The 24003-nt window shown below is 38.5% G+C and overlaps 1 protein-coding gene across 12 annotated transcripts in view; it reads right to left on the reverse strand.

The window, feature by feature from the left end:
• Positions 1 to 21327, reverse strand: part of CEP295 (centrosomal protein 295) — a 53893-nt gene extending 32566 nt beyond the window's left edge. For 11 of the 12 annotated variants that reach the window (XR_010663366.1, XR_010663367.1, XR_010663369.1 and 8 more), the window contains exons 1-9: positions 21200 to 21327; positions 16904 to 17040; positions 15129 to 15329; positions 13123 to 13247; positions 12363 to 12456; positions 9826 to 9918; positions 3667 to 3807; positions 1834 to 2017; positions 1415 to 1582 (exon numbers count right to left, since the gene is read on the reverse strand). Coding sequence is in view for 6 of the 12 variants with exons in the window: in XM_065936795.1 (XP_065792867.1) it covers positions 1415 to 1582; positions 1834 to 2017; positions 3667 to 3807; positions 9826 to 9918; positions 12363 to 12456; positions 13123 to 13247; positions 15129 to 15329; positions 16904 to 17017 (1120 nt within the window). In the remaining 6 variants the exon portion in view is untranslated. Of the gene's footprint in view, positions 1 to 1414; positions 1583 to 1833; positions 2018 to 3666; positions 3808 to 9825; positions 9919 to 12362; positions 12457 to 13122; positions 13248 to 15128; positions 15330 to 16903; positions 17041 to 21199 lie in introns of those variants that run through there. The other variant, XM_065936799.1, reaches the window with a different exon arrangement.
• Positions 21328 to 24003: the final 2676 nt, after the last annotated feature.

The following is a 24003-nucleotide window of genomic DNA, read 5'->3' on the forward strand; positions in this document are numbered from 1 at the left end:
TGTCTGACTCTTTGCGACCTTATGGACTGTACCCACCAGGCTCCTCTGTCCATGGGATTCTCCAGGCAAGAACAGTGGAGTGGGATACCATGTTCTAAGGGATCTTCCTCAACCCAGGGAGCAAACCCATGTCTGTTTCGTCTCCTGCATTGACAGGTAGATTTTTAACCACTAGCACCACCTGGGGTCCACTCATTTGCAGATTATTTTCAAATAAACATGTTATCACAGGACTACACGATCCAGGGTTGGTTGAATCTGCAGGTACAGAACACTGGATACTGAGGCCCAAGTTACATGTAGAGTTTGGACTGTATGGAGGGTCGGCACCCCTAACCCCTTGTTCATGCATCAACTGTATTTTTCAGCGATCGGCATGCAGCAAGCTTAAAAATGTATCAGGAAGATGCTTATTCCACTTGCTAAATGATGACAGAATGTGTATCTCTTAATCTGTGGTTAAGACCAGCATTCAAAATATGTGCTATAAGGTTTGCAAGAAAATAAAAGATTCTGCAGAGGCCAGAAATGAAGTTTAAAGGGGAATTCATAGTAATTGAGCCCTGAATCCATTTTTCTGAAATTTATGCCAAATCATAGTAACCTTATACTTTGTTCGGACAGCAGTGTGAACAGAGGCAACAGGGATAATGCCTACAGCCCTACCCCAAGGAGTCTTAGAGGAGATCCACATAAAAAGGGAACCCCCAAGGACTACCTATCCACAGTGTCTGGTGAAGATGAAAAGAAAGTCTGAGTGGTTTTGAACAAAGGCAATACTCATAGGAATGGGGAGAAAAGAAGTCAAAAGGAAGAAGACCTGGTCTCTAAGGAGATGTGTAGTAAGAGACAGCTTTGTCTTTTCAGAAGTATTGATGCCTCTCATAGCTTCAGCTTGGATTACTGCAGACTGTGGCATCATCATTAACATGAGGAAGACAGAAGGACAAGGTAGGAGAAGATGAAAAATGTACTGTTAGACACTGTCAAGTGAAAAAATTCAGAAGGTGGAGACAGAGATGAAGTTTAGAAGAAACCAAAGTTTGTGCTGTTCATCATTACACATCAAGTGCCTAGAAAGAAGCACAGTAGGGTGCACAGCAGAAGCACAAAGTCTAAAACAAAAACCAAAAAATGCTGACCTTTCAAATGAATTCAAAGTGATCAAATAACCTAAGTAAACCTAAAAAATCTTCATGTATAAAAAACATCCCTCCTATGTATATGAAAAGGATCTTTTTTTTTTTTTGAAAAGGATCTTTAGTGATGAAAATCTGAAGTTTCCTCCCCTCATCACTCCCATTAGTATTAGGCACTGTTGCTGGTTAAATTAGACCAGCCTTTTCTAAATGCTGGCAAAAGATTAACATTTTTTCCTATAAAATAAAGCAATATTCAGGTCAGAAGTTTTTACCGTCTGCTTCACTAGAATGTACTGTTTCAGCTTCTGTCATTGGAATGTTTTCAGCCTCTCCTAAACTTTCGTGTTCCATTGAGAGGTCCAGTTCTTCATCTTGGATCTGGTCAATCACAGCAGGCAGAGGCTCTGGTTCAAGATGCAAAATCAGGTTTCCTTTCACCTCTCAATAAAGAAATACAGACATGTTTCTATTCCAAAATGACTAAAAAGAACTTGTGCGTAAAATTTTAAAGATCATCACAGTTTCAAGTTTAAAATATGAGCACCTCTTTCAAATGAGAACTCCTTTCAAAACAAAAACTGCTTCATCAAGACAAATGTATTTTCCCACAAAAACATTTAATAAGTAACATTTTAATGACATTTAATAACATTTCAAAGTAAGCTTTGAAAGTTTACTGAAAATATCTTACTCCTGTCGGCATTGTACATGTCTTCAAAGGCAAATTCTAGCTCTCTCTGCCAATCTTCTTTCATTTCACTGCGTTTGTATGGAAGTTCCACTAGTTGTGGTGGCATCCGTGCTACCATCAGTCTCCTGCGTGCCAGGTCCTCTTGCTGGAGCTGCTGGAGTTCTTTCATTAGTTTCTCTTGATTCTTCAAGAATAAAGGGAAATAATTAACAACTGAGTCACACACTTCGGATAATAACATTCATAGTGAGGAAATCATGAAGGAAATTAAAAGTGGAGAAATCACGAAGATAGGGGCTGTAGTTCCATCCCCTCCTTTACCATTGATCAAATGCCACAAGACACTACGAGTTGGCCCTCCATATCCGCAGTTCTTCCAAATCCGCAGATTCAACCAACTATGGACCGTGAAGCACCACAGTATTTACCATCGAAAAAATATGCAGGTGTAAGCTGACCCACACACTTCAAGGGTCAACTGTATTATGCTGGCAAGTAATACAAGAAGATGGTTTTAGTTAGGCCACAAAGCTTCAAACGTGTCTGTCAGGTCTCCTTCCTCAGGACAGTCACAGAGCTACACTCCAATTAAGGTGCCACTGCTCCTGCAACGTACTTTGTTTCAGTTCTCCACACTGCCAGCAGCAGACACCATTCTCCAATGAGCACCAAGACTCACGGTGACTGTGGCTTAACAAATATTTCCTGTTACTCCACACTATACTTGTGATTAAACAGCTAAGTAGTGAAGAAGAGAGGAAAACCCTGGGAAGACTGACCATGTAGTCCACTTTCTTCACCACTAAACACTACTAATTTATGCAAGAATATGCTCAGTTTATATTACTTTCCATGTTTTTTTCCCTGTAGGTTTAAAACTTAGATGAAATTCATCTTTTACCTTTTATAAACTAGGGGTAAGTTATGATTATCACGATGATCATAACTGACTGTAGTCTCTCTCCATGGAATTTCCCTGGCAGGATTACTGGAGTGGGTAGTCATTCCCTTCTGCAGAAGATCTTTCTGACACAGGGATCCAACCCAGGTCTTCGGCACTGCAGACAGATTCTTTCCTGTCTGAGCCAACATGGAAGTCCCAGTGATAAAAACTAAAAATTTAAGGGGGGAGGTCCTAATTCAGTTCAAATTATACAAACTTTAAGACATCTAATTTTGTGGCATCTAATTACCATAGAAGTGCATAAAAACTCATTCTTCAGATGAATGTTTAAAAATCCAAACATATTAGTCAAATTCAGGAAAAAAATCAGACTTCTAAGAAGAGGAATTGTTTCTATGCTGTTTCAAGAATAAACACTGAACAATAAGCATGACAGATGCAATGCTGTAACTACAAAGCCAGTTTTCACCATACATATTTTACAGCTCTGCAACGAAGTTCAATGTTTCTTGACAGCAAAGATTATGACTATTTTTGAATCAATATTCTGCAAAGGCAACAAGTCCTTTGCTTGGTAAATATTTAATGAATTGAATCTGAAAATCCACAGAGCACAAATGTAATTCAAATAACTAAATTAGAAAAGTGATTAATTTCTTCTTGGTCTATTTTTAAACTGATTAATACATTAAACTTTTAATATATTCGTTAGTACAAGTTTTAGAAGAAAAATGAGAACAGTTTCACCCAACCTGAATTTGAAACGAGGAGGTAAAAACAAGTCGGAAAACTTAGAATGACATGAATCAGAGACAGTATTTTCCCATTCTTCACGACTCTGTCCTTTGAGACTGTTCACTATCAGTTAAGTCCTACGGTGCCATCAGTAATGCCATCAGTAGTGGTCACAGCCAGAACTGAATGCTTACTTGAGCCAAATGGATCTTTTTCATTGCTTGGAATCCCCGGGCATGTGCCTTCTCACTCTGTTCCATTTTCTCTTGTGCTGCCTGCTTCTGTAGTTCTTCTAATCTTTTAGCTTCTTCTTCAGCAGCCAAACGAGGATCTGGCTAGCAGTCAATCAATAACATTTTAGACAAATACAGTATGAAACAAAGTGGTAACTGAAAAGCAAAACAACCCTAAAATCATGTTTTTCTATTTATATTAAATTAAATGATAACCAGTTATATATTTTTTTTCAAGTTATATTTTTAAATGCCCACAATTATCAACAGCATGTATATATGAAAAAAGTCAAATTGTTAGTGTAAACAGTTTTACAACTTGTTCATTTTAAAGGAAAGTATACTATACTCATCCAAATACATTCCTCCATCATACTTTTATTAAGAAATTCTACTAAAACAACAGTGCTGAAAGGTAAACAAAGAGTTAAGAAACCACAAACATCAAAAGTCATGAAAGCCATTAGCACTAAGATTTGCCTTTGGTTTTCAGCCAAAATTTGCTGCTTGGCTTGCACCTTGGGAAGGCCAAATCACCAAACACCTCCTTTAACATAATTTCTGGCTTCTAGAACTTGTGCATAATCAATGATCATGTGGTTGTACAGTGAGCCATTATTTCATTAACATAGCAATATTAAATGTGTGTATGTGTGTTGGGGGGATGTGGAACACAACCCGGATTTACTATTATACCTAAACATTCACTTTCAAATACAGGTAAGCATTTCAAGTATAACTTTAAGTAAAAATATTTTACATTTAAGTAAAAATGTTTTATATGGTGATAATCTATCAGTCAATGAAACAACAACCACAAAAGCTATTAACCGCATATTTACAATTATTTATAACTCTCAAGTAGTGAGATAAATAGGTAAAGAGATAGCTAATGAATTAAGAAAGAGTAGGGAATTCCCTGGCAGTCCACTGGTTAAGACTCTGCCCTCCCACTGCAGGGGATGTGGTTGGATCCCTGGTTAGCAAATTAAGATCCTGCAAGCTGCTTGATGCAGCCAAAAGATAAGAAAGAAAGAAATAGTGTACTGGTCAAATAAGTGTATGAAAAATATTATATTCCTTTTGAGCTAATAAATATTTATGTAAATCCTTATGTAACAAAGGTCAGATTAAATCAAAGTTATAATCTATATAAAATTATTCAGTGTATTAACATGGAAATGAATTAAATTAAAATGAATTTTAGGAGCAACATTTCGTTTAGGCCATGAGGTTTTTAAGAATAAAAGTTATTTGGGAATTCTTCACATCATGTGAGGGTGAATTAAAAGCCAGAATGACATCTGTGATAAACCAAAATTTCAAGAGAAGGAAAAACTTCAAAACACACCACATGTATAATAAACAGACTAAGTCCAGATATAAGAAGAGATATAAAGAGTATCAATGAAGGGTCAGAGAAACATTAGACATGCCAAACAAGTTTTAATCTGACTGCTGCTGCAGCTGTTCAACTGCTAAGCCGTGTCCAACTCTTTTGAACTGTAAGCCTGCTAGGCTCCTCTTGTCTGTGGAATTTTCCAGGCAAGAATACTGGAGTGGGTTGTCATTTCTTTCTTCAAGGGATCTTCCCGATCTAGGATTGAACTCACATCTCCTGCACTGGCAGGTGGGTTCCTTACCATGTAATCTGACCACTCAAAAACAAGGTTTTACAAGGAATTGTCTTCTTTAAGACAATCCGCTAAAACTCTGTGTCAATGCAATGAAAAATTTAAACAAATATCTGGTTGAAATTGCGAGATTCTATTTTTACCAGCGGAACTCAAAAGATATAAGTGAAATTTGCAAAAAGTGTGAATCCCAAGCAAAACTACTTTTCAGAAAATACGTGTCTGAAAACATCTTTCCTGTGAATAGTAATCTGCAGTGCACAAAACAATAACGCTTTCTTAATTGGTGGCTGCTTTTAGGCCTACTATGGTGTTGTTGAATGTTACTCTCTAGTCAAGGTTCTATCTGTTTCTAAAAGGCTGTACCTTTTTAGATTAACTTTTAAAAATACAGTGGGATTTATTTGGATTCTTTGGTATTTTTAAAGCTGAACTAAGATTTCATTTTCTGGACAACCAGCTATCACCAGGCTCGTTAGGTGTGTCACCTCTACTTACAAATTTTCTCACTATTTTGCCACATAGATGAGTTGGTTCTTGATAAACTGTTCATAAGTAGCTCGGCTGGTTTCGGGATACTTAGCGAAAATTCATTTTGTTAAGTCTTTACTAGTTAACTCATTATGCAAAAGGTACAAGGGGTAATCTTTGCTTTTTTGTACTTTAATTTTTTTTTCTTTCATCGTTCCCTTGCAGTACTTTCTCTACAGCGTCATGCTTAAAATTTCTATCTCCTATACTTTTAAGTGATAAATAAATGCTTTGTTTTATTTTATTTTTGGTGATTTATGGGAGTGGGGTTGTGGGTGAGGTTTAGTTCAAGATAATCATGATATGTGAAACCTTCTAGGTGTAAACTAGGTGCTTTGTTTAAGCTGTGTCTTGGTTATCCGAGCACACTTTCCAGTATGCTTACCTTGTTACGACCTGTCCCCTCTCACATGGTTAATACGTATGAAGAGGTTTAAGTGTACTGTGCTTATTTGAGGAGGGTGACGGGCAGTGTGTGCATGCTCCATGGCCTAGTTCAACTAAGCACTCTATTCTTAGTTTACTACTAAATCCTCCTTTGGTTATTAGTTTCATAGTAACTTCCCTATTGGGTTTTCTTAAATTAGGACATGTAGCCCATTTCTTCCCACTCTATAGGTTACACCTTGACCTAACGTTTTTATGTACTATGATTGTGCTTACTTTTGTTTCTTTTCAGGGTTTGCTGAAGATGGTGATGTATAGACTGTATTAGCAAGGACTGGTGAGGTTTATCGGTATTTACTGATTACAGAACAGGCTCCTCTAGAAGGGTATAAAGCACCGCTAAGTCCTTTGAATTTTAAGCTGTTGCCGCTAGTACTCTGGCAAACAATTTTGTGTAATTACTTGTGTTTAGGGCTAAGCATCGTGGGGTATCTAATCCCAGTTTGGGTCTTGGTTATCGTGTGTCAGCGGCCATACAGTTACTTTTGTTGTTTATTTTTGTTATAATTATGCCTTTTTACAGCTTAATTAGAATTTAACTTTATTTGGTGTAGTGCTTTAACACGCTTTACGCCGTATCCCTATTAACTTGGGTTAATCATATGACCGCGGTGGCTGACACGAGATTTACCAACCCTGATCAATGTAACTTAGTCAAATTTTCATTTATGGCTTAATTTTTACAACTGCTGTCTCCTGTAGGGGTGTGGCTAAGCAAGGTGTCGTGAGCTACACGTGTGTGCTTGATACCAGCTCCTCTTAGTCTTATTAATCTAGGGGGCATTCTCAGTGGGGTATGGATGCTTGCATGTGTTAAGTCTATTAAAAGTCAACAGGAAGGCTGGGACCAAACTACGTGTTTATGGAGTTGATGTACTCATCTAGGCATCTTCAGTGCCTTGCTTTAGTGTTTAAGCTACATTAACTATGCATCATAAGGCGGACCAGGCACTTATATACCTACAAGTGATTAAATATGCTACTTCTGCATCTTCTACCCAAAACATATAGACGGAAATCTTTTCTGTTTGTCTGCTGACATTTCTGGATCTTATAGCAAACAATACAGTGGATGTGATTAGAAAAATATTTCTAGGATGAAAAATCCATTTTAACAAGTGCTATGTAACAGTCATTGACAAAGGAACAAATCAGATGAAAACATCCTTAGTATAAAACAACTTTTTAATACTAAAACTAAAGGATGAAGAGCAGGAGTCATTTAGGAATTTCAAGCATATGAAGTTTTGTTTATGTGTACAGAATGTAAATGTAGCACAAAATTCAGAGAATAACTGGCTCTAAATACGAATATAGCAGGTCAATGTCATCATTTTGTCAAAGACAAACTTTATAACATGCAAGAGACTCTATCAAGTAGATCCACTTTATCAAGATATTCAAACAAAACATGATAGCAACTCTCACATGCTAAAAGACTCACTGAACAAAATGAAAGTCCTTATTTGGAGAAAGCAGCTGAAGGAATAACTGAAATATATGCCAAGAATGCAAGTAGTTTTTATATGATACCTCCTATAAAGATCCTATCATTCTACTCAAAGAAAGAGTCTACGTTATTGCACATGTGAAATAAGCTTAGATGCAGATAAAAACAGAGATTTGTTTTCTGGGAGATGAAGTACATTACTGCGCTGTCACACTTTAAACCCAAGGTTTAAGGGCAGATTTTTCCTAAGTGATCGTGCAGGGAAGGAAATATCAGAATGCTTTAGTTTGTGGGACACTTTTTATAAAACTGCATTATAACTACTAATCTAATCTTCAAGTCCAGAAACTGAAGAGAAAGTAGGTCTTTTAGTTACTGTCAAAGAGAAAAGTTTAAAAACTTACTATGACATCATCAGTGATACCCTATATGACAGCTAAAAACAGAAATGTCTTTCATCAATCTTAGTATAAAAAATATATCTAATACTAATATAAAGTATTGAAGTTATAATAATATTTTACAATTTTAAACAAGCTTTAAGATTTATTCCTTTCTTAGAAGTTAACTTTACGATGCTAATACTCATCTTGTGTCTGATCAAATATTGATTTTAACATTTGCCATTACAGAATTTGTTGCATTCTAACCTCCACATGAATGCTACACTGTGAAATAGTGTATATATCTAGTAGATAAATATACCTAACATGAAAATTCACTGTTACAAAGAAACAGCAATTATAACAAGGAGTAACAATCATTTGTCACTTAACACGGACAATTAATTTTTAAGCCATATCATTTCCTACAGACAAGGGTATGATATGCGTGTGTGTTAGGTCACTTCAGCTGTGTCTGACCCTTTGCGACCCTAAGAACTATAGCCCACCAGGCTCCTCTGTCCATGAGATTCTCCAGGCCAGGATACTGGAGTGGGTAGCCATTCTCTTCTCCAGGGGATCTTCCCCACTCAGGGATCGAACCAGGGTCTCCTGCATTGCAGGCGGATTCTTTACCACTGAGCCACCAGGGAAATCCATGGGTATGGTAAGACGGCCATTTTCACATGTTGCAGTCACTTTTTAAAAGAAAGTGTAAAGATCTATATCAAGTATCTGTGATAATGTTATACACTGTGGAACCGATAATTTCTCTTTTAGACATTTATTCTAAACATACAATCAGAGCTGTAGACAAAATGTACACAGAGTGGCTTTATTGGTGGTCCTGTGGTTAAGAATCTATGTTGCAATGCAGGGGACACTGGTCTGACCCCTGGCCCCGGAGGATCCCACATGCTGTGAAGCAACTAAGCCCAGGCACCACAACCTGACACGCACGGGTCACAGAGTCCACGCTCCACAACCGGAGGCCACCGCCACAAGAAGCCAAGCACTGCAACTCGAGGGGAGCCCCAATGCCTCACAACTAGAGAAAGCCAACGGGCAACACCAAAGACCCAGCGCAGCCAGAAATAAATAAAATTTTTTTTTAAAAAGCTATAAAAAATGTACAAGATGATTATGTTTGCATTATTTACGAAGCAAAAAAAAACTCTCCAAAACAGAATGGTTAAATAAACTCTAAAATGAAATGTTTAAGTAGCTATTAAAAATCATGTTTTAAAAAGCATGTGTATATGTTTATACACAAATAATGAAAATGTATTAATTAAAAATACTATAATGAATCCATTAATGTATTAACCAATTACTTTTTGGTGATGAAAACTTAGGTGTTTTTCCCATAGTGTATAACAGTATCTAGTTTCAAATTTTTAGAGTATATAATATTTTTATGTCAAATAAACTTTTATGGTAAGAAAATTAAATATATCCATTTAAGTAGCCAATTCCTTTCATTCATATTATATCAGCATTCCAGTCACATTCAACACGACATTGTAATTCAAAACATATTTAAAAGATTTTTTAATCACTCTGACCCTAAGACAGTCAGTATAGCTGTTCAAATTTTGATACCCGAGAACAATATATAACTCAATTCAATCGACAGAGAAATAATAAAGTGAGAGTCATGAAAAAAGTCAATCACCTGCTTTGTGTCCACCTCTCTACTCACAAAAGTACAAAGATGATGGTAGGTAGAACTGTTCGTCTTCACATTAGTTTTCTTTACTTCAACATTCTGAAAAATGAAACAGAAAATAGACTGTTAGGTTGAAAGTGTTCATTTTCATTTGAAGCAGCATCCAATGAAAAAAGTAATTCCGTATTTTAATCAGTTATTCTTTATTTTTTTTCTTCATGAGAGCGTGCACGCTATTTCCACTAATCCGGAATTTAGGTTTAAAAGTCAGGTTATTACTTCAGTAAGAATAACGAACAGGTGATGCTCTATAGCTTACTGTATGGCATCAGGAGGCACTAATGGCAAGGTGTGCCTCTATTACTGATTTTAAGTTTGCTTTTGGTGGTGATGTTTCATAATCACTGACAACAGAAAGTTCTCTTTTGTCGAACAGAATAGGCCAATGAATAAACGTAGAAGGATGACTGATACTTGTGATGCTAAGTATCATCTCCAGATTACTTGGCAATTGAAAAGAGAAAAAGTTACCAATATAATTGAGATCTCCTGTAGCCACGTAACCAAATCAGACAAATACAGCATACAAGAAACTAGTCTACTCAAAGATTCTGAAATAAAAAAGTTGGCCAGGGTTGGGGAAAGAATGTCTTACTTTGCAAGAGACCAAGAGACAAAGCAAACAGAAGCAAGAGGTAAACCTTGCCTGGATCCTGGTTACTTTTCTTAGTGTGATACTGCGGCCACATAGGAAAACGCCCTGGACTACCCTGGAGGCACAGTGGGTAAAAATCTGCCTGTTAATGCAGGAGATACATTCAATTCCTGGTCTGGGAAGATTTCACACGCCACGGAGCAAGTAAGCCTGTGTACCACAACTACTGAGGCCGTGCTCTAGAGCCTGGAGCCATGACCACTGACTCTATGAGCAGTAACTACTACAGTCCACGCACCCAGAGCCTGTGCTCCACAACAAGAGAAGTCACCACAGTGACAAGCCTGCGCACTGCAACAAAGACCCAGCACAAGAAAAAATAAACAAACGTAAAACACAGAAACAAGCCTAGAGCTTCATTATAAAGAAAGAGAATGTCTTTATTGTCAGCAGAGGTATGCTGAAGTATATAGGGTGAAATGTAACCTATAAACCTACATTCAAATGTATATTTATATATTCAAATGTATATACAACCATTTGAAATCTACACATAATGCAAAATGAAATCTACACACAAGCTATTTCTTATACTCTTCTCTGTATTTAAAATTTTTTCATAATAAAAATGTTGGGGAAAGAAGTACCACCACAGTTTAACATGTAATTCATATCTGCCAAATCACTTACACAGACAAAGTTTTGGTCAGTTTAAAGTTTTGACCTTGACTTGTTAGGGCTTCCCAGCTGGCTCAGATGGTAAAGAATCCGCCTGCAATGCAGGGGACCTGGGTTTGATCCCTGGGTTGGGAAGATCCCCTGGAGGAGAGAATGGCAACCCACTCCAGTATTCTTGCCTGGAGAATTCCATGGGCTGTACAGTTCATGGGGTCAGAAAGAGTTGGACAAGACTAAGCCACTTTCACTTTCAGCTTGTTAGAAACATTAAGAATTATGACAAAAGTAATAATAATAGAAAAAATGGGTATATACTCCCTGCCTTTTAACAAGGTACCGGGGGAGTGGCTGAAATCTGACTTCTCTGTTTGGATCTTACTGGATCAAATGTCACATGGCAGATGTCTAACGTAAAAGTAGGAAGTCTGATGAAACCAGAGGCTTAAGACAAGACTATCTCGTCGTACTGAGGCTGATCACACATACATAAAATACATCTGTCTATACAACAAAATAATATATCCTGTATTTGTATTTTTTAAATTTCTGTTTAACTTTTTTGATAAACACATCTACGTAATTTTGATAATCATCCAAACGAGCTATTTTAATAACCAAAACAAGATAATCTGAACAGGAGAAGCAATGCCTTTCAAAATTAATTTCTGCTTAATAAGTTAAATGTTTTTTTTTTTTTAAAAAGCTTCAAATCACAAAATCACACATTTTACTCTCATAAAGAAACAGACTTTTCTTACCATTTCACATATCTTATATGAGTTTATTAACTTATCTGGACCTCATTTGTGTGTCTATAAAATGGTTAACTATTTACAATAGTCAAATCTTGAATGTGGGAAAATCTTTAAGGCAAATAATCCTTTTCTTTCCCAATAAAATAAAAAAGGTTACAGTTTTTCAAACAAAAAAATCTCTTGAGAGAACTGGAGAAAACTGAACACAGACTGGGTATCAGATTATACTGGGAATAACATTATATTAGTATTGTGCATTAAAGTTCTTAAATATCAGAAATACAAACTAAAGCATTTGTGGGTAAAATGCTATCTAGAATTATTTTTAAATATTCTAGATATGTAGTACCTGTAGTTAAAAACTAAGTTCAAACAAAAGGTATTTGGACGTGCACTGAATTCTAAAAGTAAAGAAGAATTACTATATCTGAGCTCCCATACCCAGAGTAATTCACCTCAAAGAGAGCTGGAGGAGGGGGTGGCAGACTTGCGATTTTGGCAGATCTCTCCTTTTCCACAAGTAGGGCTTCTTTTCGAGCTTTTATATGCCTTAAAAAATAAAAGACATCATAAATTAATCTCTCAAATAATGTTACAGTACAACTCAAAGTTAAAAATATAAGTCATTACAATCTTAAGAAATCCTCCACAGCCTGTTCCCATAGGCTCAAATGCTATTTAATAGAGAGTGCATACACATGTGAGAAAATAAGAGTAGAAGAGGTGCAGCTAGACTTAAAGCTCCACAATGTGGACTGACCCAGAAAACATCGTTCTTTAGAATAATCTGGAATTAAAAAACCTAAAAATGATAAAGAGGGGCCACTGTATAAAATGACCACTTCTGACTAGCTAATAGGTTCTTTCATTTTTACAATATGCAAAAATCTCATCAACGACTTGCAGAGTCTATAGCCTCTTTTAATGTTCGTCATTGCACTGATTTTTTTTTATATCAGAGGCAGACAGATTTTGGTTGACCTGCATTCTAAACTAGTAATACATTTCTTCAGAAACTCTGTAACTGCTGCTAAAGTCAGAACACAAAAGAAAGTTCACTTGTTAGAACGTACTCCCCCCAATGCATTATTTTAAGCCAAGTGTAACAAACACCATGGATACACTATATAGCTTTTAAAAAGTATCCAATGTACCCTTTAATTCCAGCTATATCAGTTTCAGTGGAGAATACAGTAAAAATTACTATTACATTACCAGGTTTTTTTTTTCATTAACATTTCTTTTTGATTTTTCTGTACTTTCAGGGCCTCTTTATGTCTCATTTCTGCCTTTTTTTTCCTTTCTGCTGCCCGGTGTGCCAGAGCATTTAAATCAGGCTCCTAAAAACAAATATTACTTAAAATGTCATGTTAAATAAGACTAAAATGGCAAATATACAATAATATGTGTGATACTCTGCCAGGGAAAAAATCATGAAGATATATTCAAATGAAAAACTGTGCTATAGCACAAAATTAACGATGACATAAATAAAGCTACAAAAATCTGATGTCAAAACTGAAAGCTATTAACACTAAAAACACAAACTAAAACCAGGGACCAAGAATATTTTGATTGACACATTCTTTAAAGAGTTCTTCTTCCTGACTAAAAGTTTGGTGACAAAGACATGCATTCTTGGAATCCAGCTTGTTTATTTTGTGTGACTATCTCTGGGACCACAATCTAGGATTTTCCAACCATAAATCAGAAGAAACAAAACAAGGTCAGGGAGTAGCCTTAAATACTGAGTTAAGTACTACTTTGTCTTTGTGAAAGGATGAACTCGAGTGAATACACATTCAACTACACATTTTGGAGGTATGAGGAAGGAGTGATAATGAAAATGAAATCAGAAATCTGAATTCATCCCACCGAACTTGTCCCAAATGACTGAAATGAATAACAACTTCTAATTCTGAAGGTTACTATTTTATTTACCCAGTTGTTAAGGACTGGAAAAGAATAATGTTTGATTTTTTTTTTAATGAAGTATAGTTTGATTTACAATGCTGTGTTAGTTTCAGTATACAGCATAGTGATTCCGTTATACATACACATATATACCTATTCTTTTTTGGATTCTTTTCCCTTGTAGATTATTATGAAATATTGAGTATAGTTCCCTGTGCTCTACAGTAGGTCACTGTTGGCTATCCATTTTATATATAGTAGTGTGTGTGCTAATCCCATTCTCCTGATGTATTATCCCTTACCTCCCACCTATGGTAACCCTAAGTTTGTTAGAGAATAATAGAGAATAATAATAATAATAGTGAATAATAATAATTATATTTATATAATTATAATTTATATAATTATAATAATAATAAAATAATAGAGAATAATAACTCAAACATCATAGAAAACAGATTTTCCTTGACATGCCTCTTACCAGGAAATCAATCAAGTAGGATTCTTAAGTTACAATAAATTTACAAAAACATTCAGGCTGCCCACAGCAAATTCTACACATGAAAACATTTTTAAAACTAAGACCATGGCATCTGGTCCCATCACTTCATGGGAAATAGATGGGGAAACAGAGGAAACAGTGGCTGACTTTATTTTTCTGGGCTCCAAAATCACTGCAGATGTGATTGCAGCCATGAAATTAAAAGACGCTTACTCCTTGGAAGCAAAGTTATGACCAACCTAGATAACATTAAAAAGCAGAGACAACTTTGCCAACAAAGATCCATGTAGTCAAGGCTATGGTTTTTCCAATGGTCACGTATGGATGTGAGAATTGGACTGTGAAGAAAGCTGAGCACCAAAAAATTGATGCTTTTGAACTGTGGTGTTGGAGAAGACTCTTGAGAGTCCCTTGGACTGTAAGGAGATCCAACCGGTCCATCCTAGAGATCATCAGCCCTGGGTGTTCACTGGAAGGACTGATGCTGAAGCTGAAACTCCAATACTTTGATCACCTCATGCAAAGAGTTGACTCACTGGAAAAGACCCTGATGCTGGGAGGGATTGGGGGCAGGAGGAGAAGGGGACGACGGAGGATAAGATGGCTGGATGGCGTCACCGACTCGATGGACATGAGTTTGAGTGAACTGGAGTTGGTGATGGACAGGGAGGCCTGGCGTGCTGGGATCCATGGGGGTCGCAAAGAGTCGGACACGACTGAGCAACTGAACTGAACTGAGTAACACCAATCTACTTTTAACAAGTATCATTACCACAGACAGGCAGTCAAATAAGTGCTCACTTACGTTTTCTTTGGCTTGTTGATGCCCCTCTCCCATATTTCTTAAACTTGCCAAATACAGTTTTTCCAAGTTCTTTATTTTCTGAGTTTGTGATTCCTCCCATTCTGTCCTTAGTTCCTCTGCCAAACGAGTGAATTGCTGATTTCTCCTCTGTTTTATATCTTCTCTTATCTGTAAAGCAATATCTCTTTCTTGTTCTCGAACCTATAGGGAGAATATTTAAAATTATATGAAAAGAGGCTTACTTCAACTTTTTGGAAAAGCTCTTTGGAAAGAGGATCCTAAATGAATCTGATTCAGGTATTAGATATATCAATTCTCCAGAGTCTTCACAAGATATTAGATAAGGCCTATTTAAAGCAGAAAATCCAGGTGATGGAGGAAAAAACAAAAATCTCAAAACTACTTACAAAGTTCCCTGATAAGCCATTGTTTCCTCCCCAGCGACCTAAGGGGACTGCCATTACCATTCTGATAACATACAAGAAGCTAAATTGGTAAGTATGATTCACTGAAATTTATAACCCAGATAAATACAGAAAGATTTAGATGAGAATGATGTTATATATCACCCCCAATTCTGGGGAGAATGGGACATAAAACGTTTCACAAGGACTTAACTATGTTACTCTAAAAAGACTTCTAGACAATAATCTATAACTTCTGAATAAATTTACTTCAGTAGCTTTCCAATAAATCTTCTTCAAAGTCATTCTAATAATCTTCATCAATTACATGATTTTAAAAATGAATTATTTTCAACAATGGAGTTGGAGGGGTCTGAGTGTTTGACATGTTTTTGTATTGATTCGTAGGTTTTTTTGTTTGGGCTTCTTTTTTTGCCTTTATGCCAGATGATGCATTTTATGAATTTGTTTGAGAGAAGATCTTGGGAAATAAAAATTGCATACATTATATATAGAGAGAATAAATAAAAATACCATCAAATATTTAGTAATCTCAAAAATGAACTATTTTATAATAATTATTGATTCAAATAATCCTTATTCTGAAACTCTTCAATTTATTTACTGTTTCAGTGTACTTCTCAAGTTTTCCAAAACTAGTTAATATGTAAGAACCAGGGCTCTCATAAAGCCAGAAGAAATTTTTAAATGCAATATTTTACTTAGAACACTCTAACGTAAAAAAACCTAACAGAAGTAGAAGATATTAAGAGGTGGCAAGAATACACAGAATTAAACAAAAAACATCTTCATGACCCCGATAACCATGATGGTACGATCACTCACCTAGCACCAGACATCCTAGAGGCTGAAGTCAAGTGAGCCTTAACATCACTACAAACAAAACTAGTGGAGGTGATGGAATTCCAGCTGAGCTATTTCAAATCCTAAAAGATGATGCTGTGAAAGTGCTGCACTCAATATGCCAGCACATTTCGAAAACTCGGCAGTGGCCACAGCTCCAAGAATTGGTGATGGACAGGTAAGCCTCGCATGCTACAGTCCATGGGGTCGCAAAGAGTCAGACACGACTGAGCGACCGAACTGAACTGAACTGAATGTAAAAAATGGGCTTCCCTGGTGGCTCAGTGGTGAAGAATCCACCTGCTAATGCAGGAGATGCAGGAGAAAGAGCAACTCAGCCCAATATTCTTACCTGGAAACCCCCCACGGAAAGAGAAGCCTGGCAGGCTACAGTCCATGGGCCTCAAAGAGTCAGACACAACTTAGTGACTCAACAACTACAATGTAGAAAATACTAATAATTTGGGGACACAAAGAAGTTGACACTATGTTCCAAATACATCTCACCTGCAGCAATCTTAATTTTCGTCTTCTTTCATAATCTTCCTTTAAAATGAAGGCTTCCTCATTAGGACTCAATCTCAGCTTGCCAGCATTCACTCCCTTTCTTTTCATTTTCATGTAGTACTTTAAATATGAAGGTTCTACATAAAAAAATACATATATATATATATCTATTAAAATAAGGCAGTAAAGGTTAGAACACTTTTTAAAGGGCTGTAAACATGAAGCAAAATGATTTGGGTAAACTAAGTTCAAATTATTTATAAATAGCAATTATTAATTCAGCATTTCTCAGATGGGGAGAAAGCAGTTTAGTTGTGAGTAAACCATTTCAAGCATTACTTGAAAAAAATGCTTCCTCATCTGTGGCAGATTATTGTTTACCTATAACATCTGGAACCTGACTAACTCCTACTTGAGATTTCCAGAGTTTACCCAGCTTAAACATAGAAAACCACAAAGATTTCAAAAGGTGTGTCAGCACAGAATAAATGCTTCACAATTACAGTTTAACACTAGAACTCTGATAACTTGTTCATAACCAGCGAGACTACTGCACTGCAAGGGCTTCTGGCTCACATTTCAGCTGCCAGTCTGTGATATAACATGATCACCAAGTGCCATTGTATCTTAGGGAATCACATTAACCCCTCTACAATAAAACAACTCTTCAGTAATTGGTGGTGTGATTTTTAAATGAAATCATTAAACAAAACACCTTCTAGAACAAAGTTCTGTTTTTAGGTTCAGTCCAGGGTTTAAGATTCCTAGATTTAGTCTTCTATTGCTCCTATTTACACTCAGGTGTTCTCAATTAAGTCTCTAGATTATAACATGCCCCAATTTGGGAAAGTCTGGTGGGGAGAAAATCAAAGAATTTAAGAATCTATAGTTTTTATAAAATTTTAAAACCCTCCCCAGGTGACTCTGTATCTCCTTGTTCCCATTATTGCCATTTTCAAAAATTAGACACTTCAGATCAGTACATAACCATGATTTCATCTGAGATCAGTCTCTTTACAATGACCAGGAAGGCAAATATGGTAACCAAACACTTAAATCTTTCTGAAGATAGTTTTTTTTGTTGTTTTTGCCCCACTTGGCTTGTGAGAATCCTAGTTCCCTGAGCAGGGATCAACCTGGGCCCCCTGCAATGGAAGTGCAGAGTCCTTATCACTAAGCCACTCGGAAGGCCCCTTCTGCAGCCAGTTTAAGCACCACTTCCCTGTGAAACTGCCCTCCAGTGATTCTTGCTCCGCCCACCTGCCACTCACTCCTGACCTACCTGTCCATAAGAAATGTTACCTTCACATTCATATGGGGACTAACCGATGCTGTCTTGATATTACCTTCCTCTAGTTTTTCATCAATAACTTGCCCTTTCTAGTTAGATTCCTTAACAATAAGGACAGAGGCTCTGGTTTTGTTTTGTTTTAAATATCCAAATTAACCACGAATAACAACCACCAGGCAGTATTTCACATACTAAGCATAGATACTGTTTTCACTCAGGTGTACAAATAGCGGCCAGAATTTGGGGTTATCTAATAGGAACTAAGGGCTTCCCTGGTGGCTCAGTGGTAAAGAATCTACCTCTCAATGCAAATACCTGGGTTCGATCCCTAGGTTGGGAAGATCTCCTGGAGAAGGAAATGGTAACCCACTCCAGTATTCTTGCTATTCTTGCCTGGAAAATCACATGGACAGAGGAGCTTAGCAGGCTACAGTCCATGGAGTTGCAAAAGAATTGGTACATGACTTATCAACTGAACAAACAAAAAAAGGAACTAAAACTTTTTCAGTGAACTCTCCATCAAAAAGAAGGCAGGAATGATCTTATTCATGGTTGTATGTGCAGAGCCTAAAAACTGCTTAGCTCCTAAGTAGGTCCTTTAGTGTGTTGACTGAATGAATGACTCATTCAATGAGTTAATTCATATAAAGTGCTAGATAGGTATATGTGGTCACTGTTACAACCTGATGACAAAAAGAAGTAACTGCTTACATGTGAAAAATCTCTTCCAGCTGCAATCCACTCAGCTGATATTCACAAGGCTTTGGTAATACACTCTGTGAAAGTGCCAACCAACCATTCTCTTTATTTTAGACAAGAAGAATCAAAGGCCACTTAGGTGAAAGGACTTGACCTGAGTGACAATATCTCCTGGCAGAGCCAAGAGAAGAATCTGGTGTTTCTTATATATGGCTCCTAAATTTCTGAAATGCTAAAATATAGGTAGTGAGGAAAATTTTGTTTAAGTCAGTATTTTTTGCAAGAGGGGACTGAAAAGAACTAAACAAAGAGAAATCAAGTAATCCTGTAATCCTCAATTTTCTTTCCTAGAGGATTACAGGAAAACAAGCATACATTTGCTATTTTTACCTAAGATGTTACAGAATAACTGTTTTCTCTTGTGTAGTATTATCTTAATTTTTACACTTGTTTGGAAATAATCTGATTTAGTATTCCCAGCTTCTCTAAATGTCAACCACAGTACAACAATCAAAACCAGGAAATTAACACTAGCACAATACACTAGCTAATTTACAGACCTTATTCAAATTTCATCAATTGTCCCACTAATGTCCATTTTCTGGACCAGGTCCCAAGCCAAGGAAAACATATCCTTTGACTGCTGTGTCACTTTAGGTCCTCAGAGCAGATGCCAAAATGGCATGAAACCCACGAGGATTTTATTAGGGGAAATGCCTGTGTGAGGGAAAATGGGGAGGGAGCTGGTAAAAGTTAGGAGTGTTTCAGACTTTCATGCAAATCTGCCATTGAGTGAAGGAGGAAGGCAAAGTTGGGTAGATGACCCTTGAACTGTGCAGTCTAAGGAAGCTTCAGGAAGACTTCTGGGGAGTCCTTCAGCCAAAATCCCTTGTGTCTCAGGAACAGGCCTGCCTTCACAACCACCCCATGCTCAGTTATTAACTAGGAGCAGTCTATGGGAGGCATCCAGGTAAACAGATTTCAACACAGCAGCTGAGGGTCTGTGAATCATGTTCTAATGGCTAGGCAGTTTTGTCTCCTTCAACTCCTCTAATTTGAGATGTTCCTCAGTCTCATCACCCCCTCCCCCGTCTTGACATTTTAAAAAGATACCAGCCAGTTATTTTGCATAATGTCCCTCTATCTGGATGTGTTTAATCCCTTCCTATAGTTAGACTGAGATTATGCATTTTTGGCAAGACCACCACAGAAGTGATGAGATACTCTTCTCAGCGCATCACACCAGAATGAATTTTGATCCCTTGATTAAGAAGGTGCCTAACAGGTTCCTCCACTATAGACACTATTTCAAGTATTCGGTGGAGAGATAATTGAGGCTATGTAAATACCATGTTCCCCACCATATTTACCAACTAAATTTAGTATCCACTGATGACCGCCTGAAACAATGTATTTTCTACTTAAATTATTCCTTCTACACTTACCAACTGGAATCCTACTGTAAGGAAGTTTCACCCATTCCTCTCTTTAGTATTTATTCATATCAATACAGGTTTTCAAATTCTAAGTGCTGTTACTGACAAATAACAGAGGTGATACTACTTATCTTGCAAGACTGTCCTGAAGGTTAAACGGCAACGGGCACCTCTTAATCACCTATATTAGGAAGATTTGGCTTCAAGGCCCAATTCCACTTAAAGCAGGAAGACACTTAAAATCACTTTGGTCTCACTTCCTTTAAATATATAAGCAGAGTCATAATATCTTCTCCAACAGGTTGTTCTGATTGTGTGTCTTAGTAAATATAAACTGCCTGATACTTTCTAAAATTTAATGACTCTACCGTTCCCCATTGTTTTATAAAGCAGACGTTTGCAGCAGAACTTAGTATCTAAGAAATTAAAGGTGAGAGACACCAAAAGAGAGCATGCTCTGTGCATGAAACGATTCCAAGCTGGTCTCTTAAACGGCTCCCAGGAGTGAGGCCGCTCCGCGGGTGACCTGGGAGCAGGACGCACCCAGGAGGTCTGCTGACCCTTCCGCAGAGCCTTCCACCCCGCAGACCCTTCCGGCTGCCCCGACTTGGAAGCTCACGGCCCCCGCGAGGCCCGACCCCACGGGAACGCGCACGGCGCCGGGGAGGCCTCTCACACGGCGCAGGCGAGCCCGAGAGGGGACGCGCGCCCCTCCGGGCGCCCCGCGGCCTCGAGCCCATGAAGGGACGCGCGCCCCGCCGGCCTCCCGCCCGGCCTGTGTGTCCCCCGCCGCAGCACACCCCCGGCTCCCCGCCTCGCGAAGAAGTGCACCCTCGGGACCCTCGGGAAGCCAGCGCCTCCGTCACTCACCCGGGAGACGAGAGCCCGGCCTCAGGAATCGCGGCTCAGACACAGAAGGCCCGGCGGCCCGCCCCACAGCAGCCTCCGAACAGCCCTTCGGGCGTGAGCGGGGCGGCCATCTCCGAGCCGCCGTCACTTCCGTCATTCAAACCGCTCGCCAGTGGCGCGGCCGGACCGCGGGAAGCGCCGAGCCCCGCCCCGCCCCGCCCCGGGGGCCGCCGGGACGGCCTCGGCGGAAGGACCGTCCGGGTCGCGCGCAGGCCCTACGTGGGGCCCATTATTTCTCGTGTGGGGCGTGGCTCGGGGTTTTGCTTCACGACTCCCGACGGGCTCGTTTACAAATCCGAGACAAAGGTCCAGGAAGGGAGAGATACTTACCACAGCCTACTTGGGAGGCTTCAGTCTCAAGCGTCTTTATGAAAGACGCCTTGGGAGGTGCAGCCTTTCTTGTCTGAGGACACAATTCGTTTGGTACTTTCCTCACGCTGCAGTTATTTTCTGATAGTTTTCAACTCACACAACAGCGAACCGTACCGTAATGCTGTGCCTCCAGAGGGCCGCACCACCTAGAACATGTCAAGGGTTTATCCGCTGTAGATAACCTACAATCAGAAAGGGAGCGAGAGCTGGTTCATATTTACTGAGCCCCTATTACGTGCCAAGCACGGTGTGCTAGGTGTAGGGGAAACCAGGGTGAGTGGCTTACGGCCCCATGCTAAATTTTGTAGTCCAGAGCAGGGGTCTCCCAACAGGTTTGTGGCCTGTGAGGAACCAGGCTTAAGAGCAGGAAGTGGGCAGGCGGTGAGGGAGTCAAGCTGCATCTGTGTTTATGGCAGCCCCTCACCGCTGAGAGTACCGCCTGACCCTCCATTTCCTGGCAGCCCTGGGTTGGAGCCTCATAGGAGGACTTGAATCGTACTGAAACCATTCACTGTTTCTCCTACGTCTGTGAAAACACGTCTTCCATGAAACCAGTCCCTGATGCTGAAAAGTTCGAGAACTGCTGGTCTAGAGGGTGAAACATACCAAGAATCAAAGCATTACAAAATGAGGAGTGGGTGAGAGGGAAGTTACTGATACAAGTAGCTCTGGCTTCATTGTAGAGAAGAGGTCAGAGGAAGTTAAAACTTAGACAAGGCACATAAACCAATTAGAATTCGGTTGCAGGAAATGAAAGATGATTACAAGAGTGGAGAGAAGTGGGTAGATTTAGGAGGCAAATCCGGAATTGGTTTTTATCTGCTTATGGAAGGCAAAAAGTAGAGGGAGAAATAAATGGTGATGCTGAAGTTCTCTATTTGGCAACTGAGTGGATGTGGATAACTTTCTCCTAGAATACACAGAAAGAAGATCAGGTTTGGGACGGGGAAGTCGAAAGTTAAGCTTTGAATATTTTAAATTTGATCTGTTTCTGGGATATCTTGACAATATCCAGAAATATTTAGGAGGCAAAATTAGCAGTAGTTAACAATTGCTCGTAAGGTTGAAGGAAAAGGGAGAATGAAATTAACTTCACAGGCTTGTGGAGCACTGTTGATGGTAGTGCCAATAACCAAGGGAGAAATAGAAATGGGAGTCAGTTTAGTAGGCAAGGCAATGAGCTCTGCTCTGAACATGTTCTGCTTCACGTGCCTGTGGAAAGATGTGCAGTAAGCAGAGGAATACAATGGTAGACAGCCCACAGAACTGGGCTAGCGTATAGACTCGGGTTTCATTTTCATATGGGTTATAACCAAAGCTATGAAAGTGGTTGAGATCACTTAGAATTAAAAGAGTGAGAAGAGCAATGAACTAAGGACCAAACTTGGAGGAACATCAAAACTTAAAGGAAGTGGAGAAAGGAATTGTCAAGTACACAAAGAAGAAATAGTGGGACCAACCTTGGATGAGATGGTTAGCTAGCATCACTGACCCAATGGACCTGAAGATAGTGAAGGAAGCCTGGTGTCCTACAGTCCATGGGGTCACAAAGAGGTGGACACGACTGAGTGACTGAACAACAACGACCTTGGTTTTACAGACAAAGAAGCTGCATTACAGGGAAATTCAGTGACTTGGCCAAGAGTACATGTAAGGGAAGGGTGAAACCAAGACTAGAATTCATGTATTTATACCAAATACTGGGGTTCTTCCTTCATGCTTCCCTGTCCATGATCACATTTATCTTAATAATTGTACTTACTCTAAACAAACCTCTTCAACATCCTCAACACAGACTCATAGGTACTATCCCACACTCAACAAAAGATGTATCCATTACTTCATGCTTTAGGCTAATTTTGGTGCCCACTGTGTTTTCCGAAAGCACCAAGCACATTCCCCGTCATAGCACTTATCAATCCTTATTGAAATGACCTGTTTATTAGGCTCTCGGTTGACTAGACTGAATTCTGAAGAACTGGAGTGCATTTTGTTCAGTCACCTGTCACTTTGAGCTTCTCAAATGTTTTTTTTTTAAACTGATGAATTTTTATTTTCTGTTTAGTGGCGTACAGTTGCTTTACAACATTGTATATTTATGATTTTTTTTCCATTTATTTTTATTAGTTGGAGGCTAATTACTTTACAATATTGTAGTGGTTTTTGTCATACATGAACATGAATCAGCCATGGATTTACATGTATTCCCCATCCCGATCTCCCCTCCCTTAAATGTTTGTTGAATGAACAAATAAATAAATGAATTATATGCATCACTTCCCCAACCTGCATCCTGGGCAGAAATCTTACAATTGGAGATTTTGAATTAAGACTTGTTATTTGTTTTTTTTATTTTTTTTTGATAGGAGGCAGTGAGGAATCAAAGAAAACCC

This window comes from Muntiacus reevesi, chromosome 5 (genome assembly GCF_963930625.1).
Source record: "Muntiacus reevesi chromosome 5, mMunRee1.1, whole genome shotgun sequence".
In the NCBI taxonomy this organism is placed as follows: Eukaryota; Metazoa; Chordata; class Mammalia; order Artiodactyla; family Cervidae; genus Muntiacus; species Muntiacus reevesi.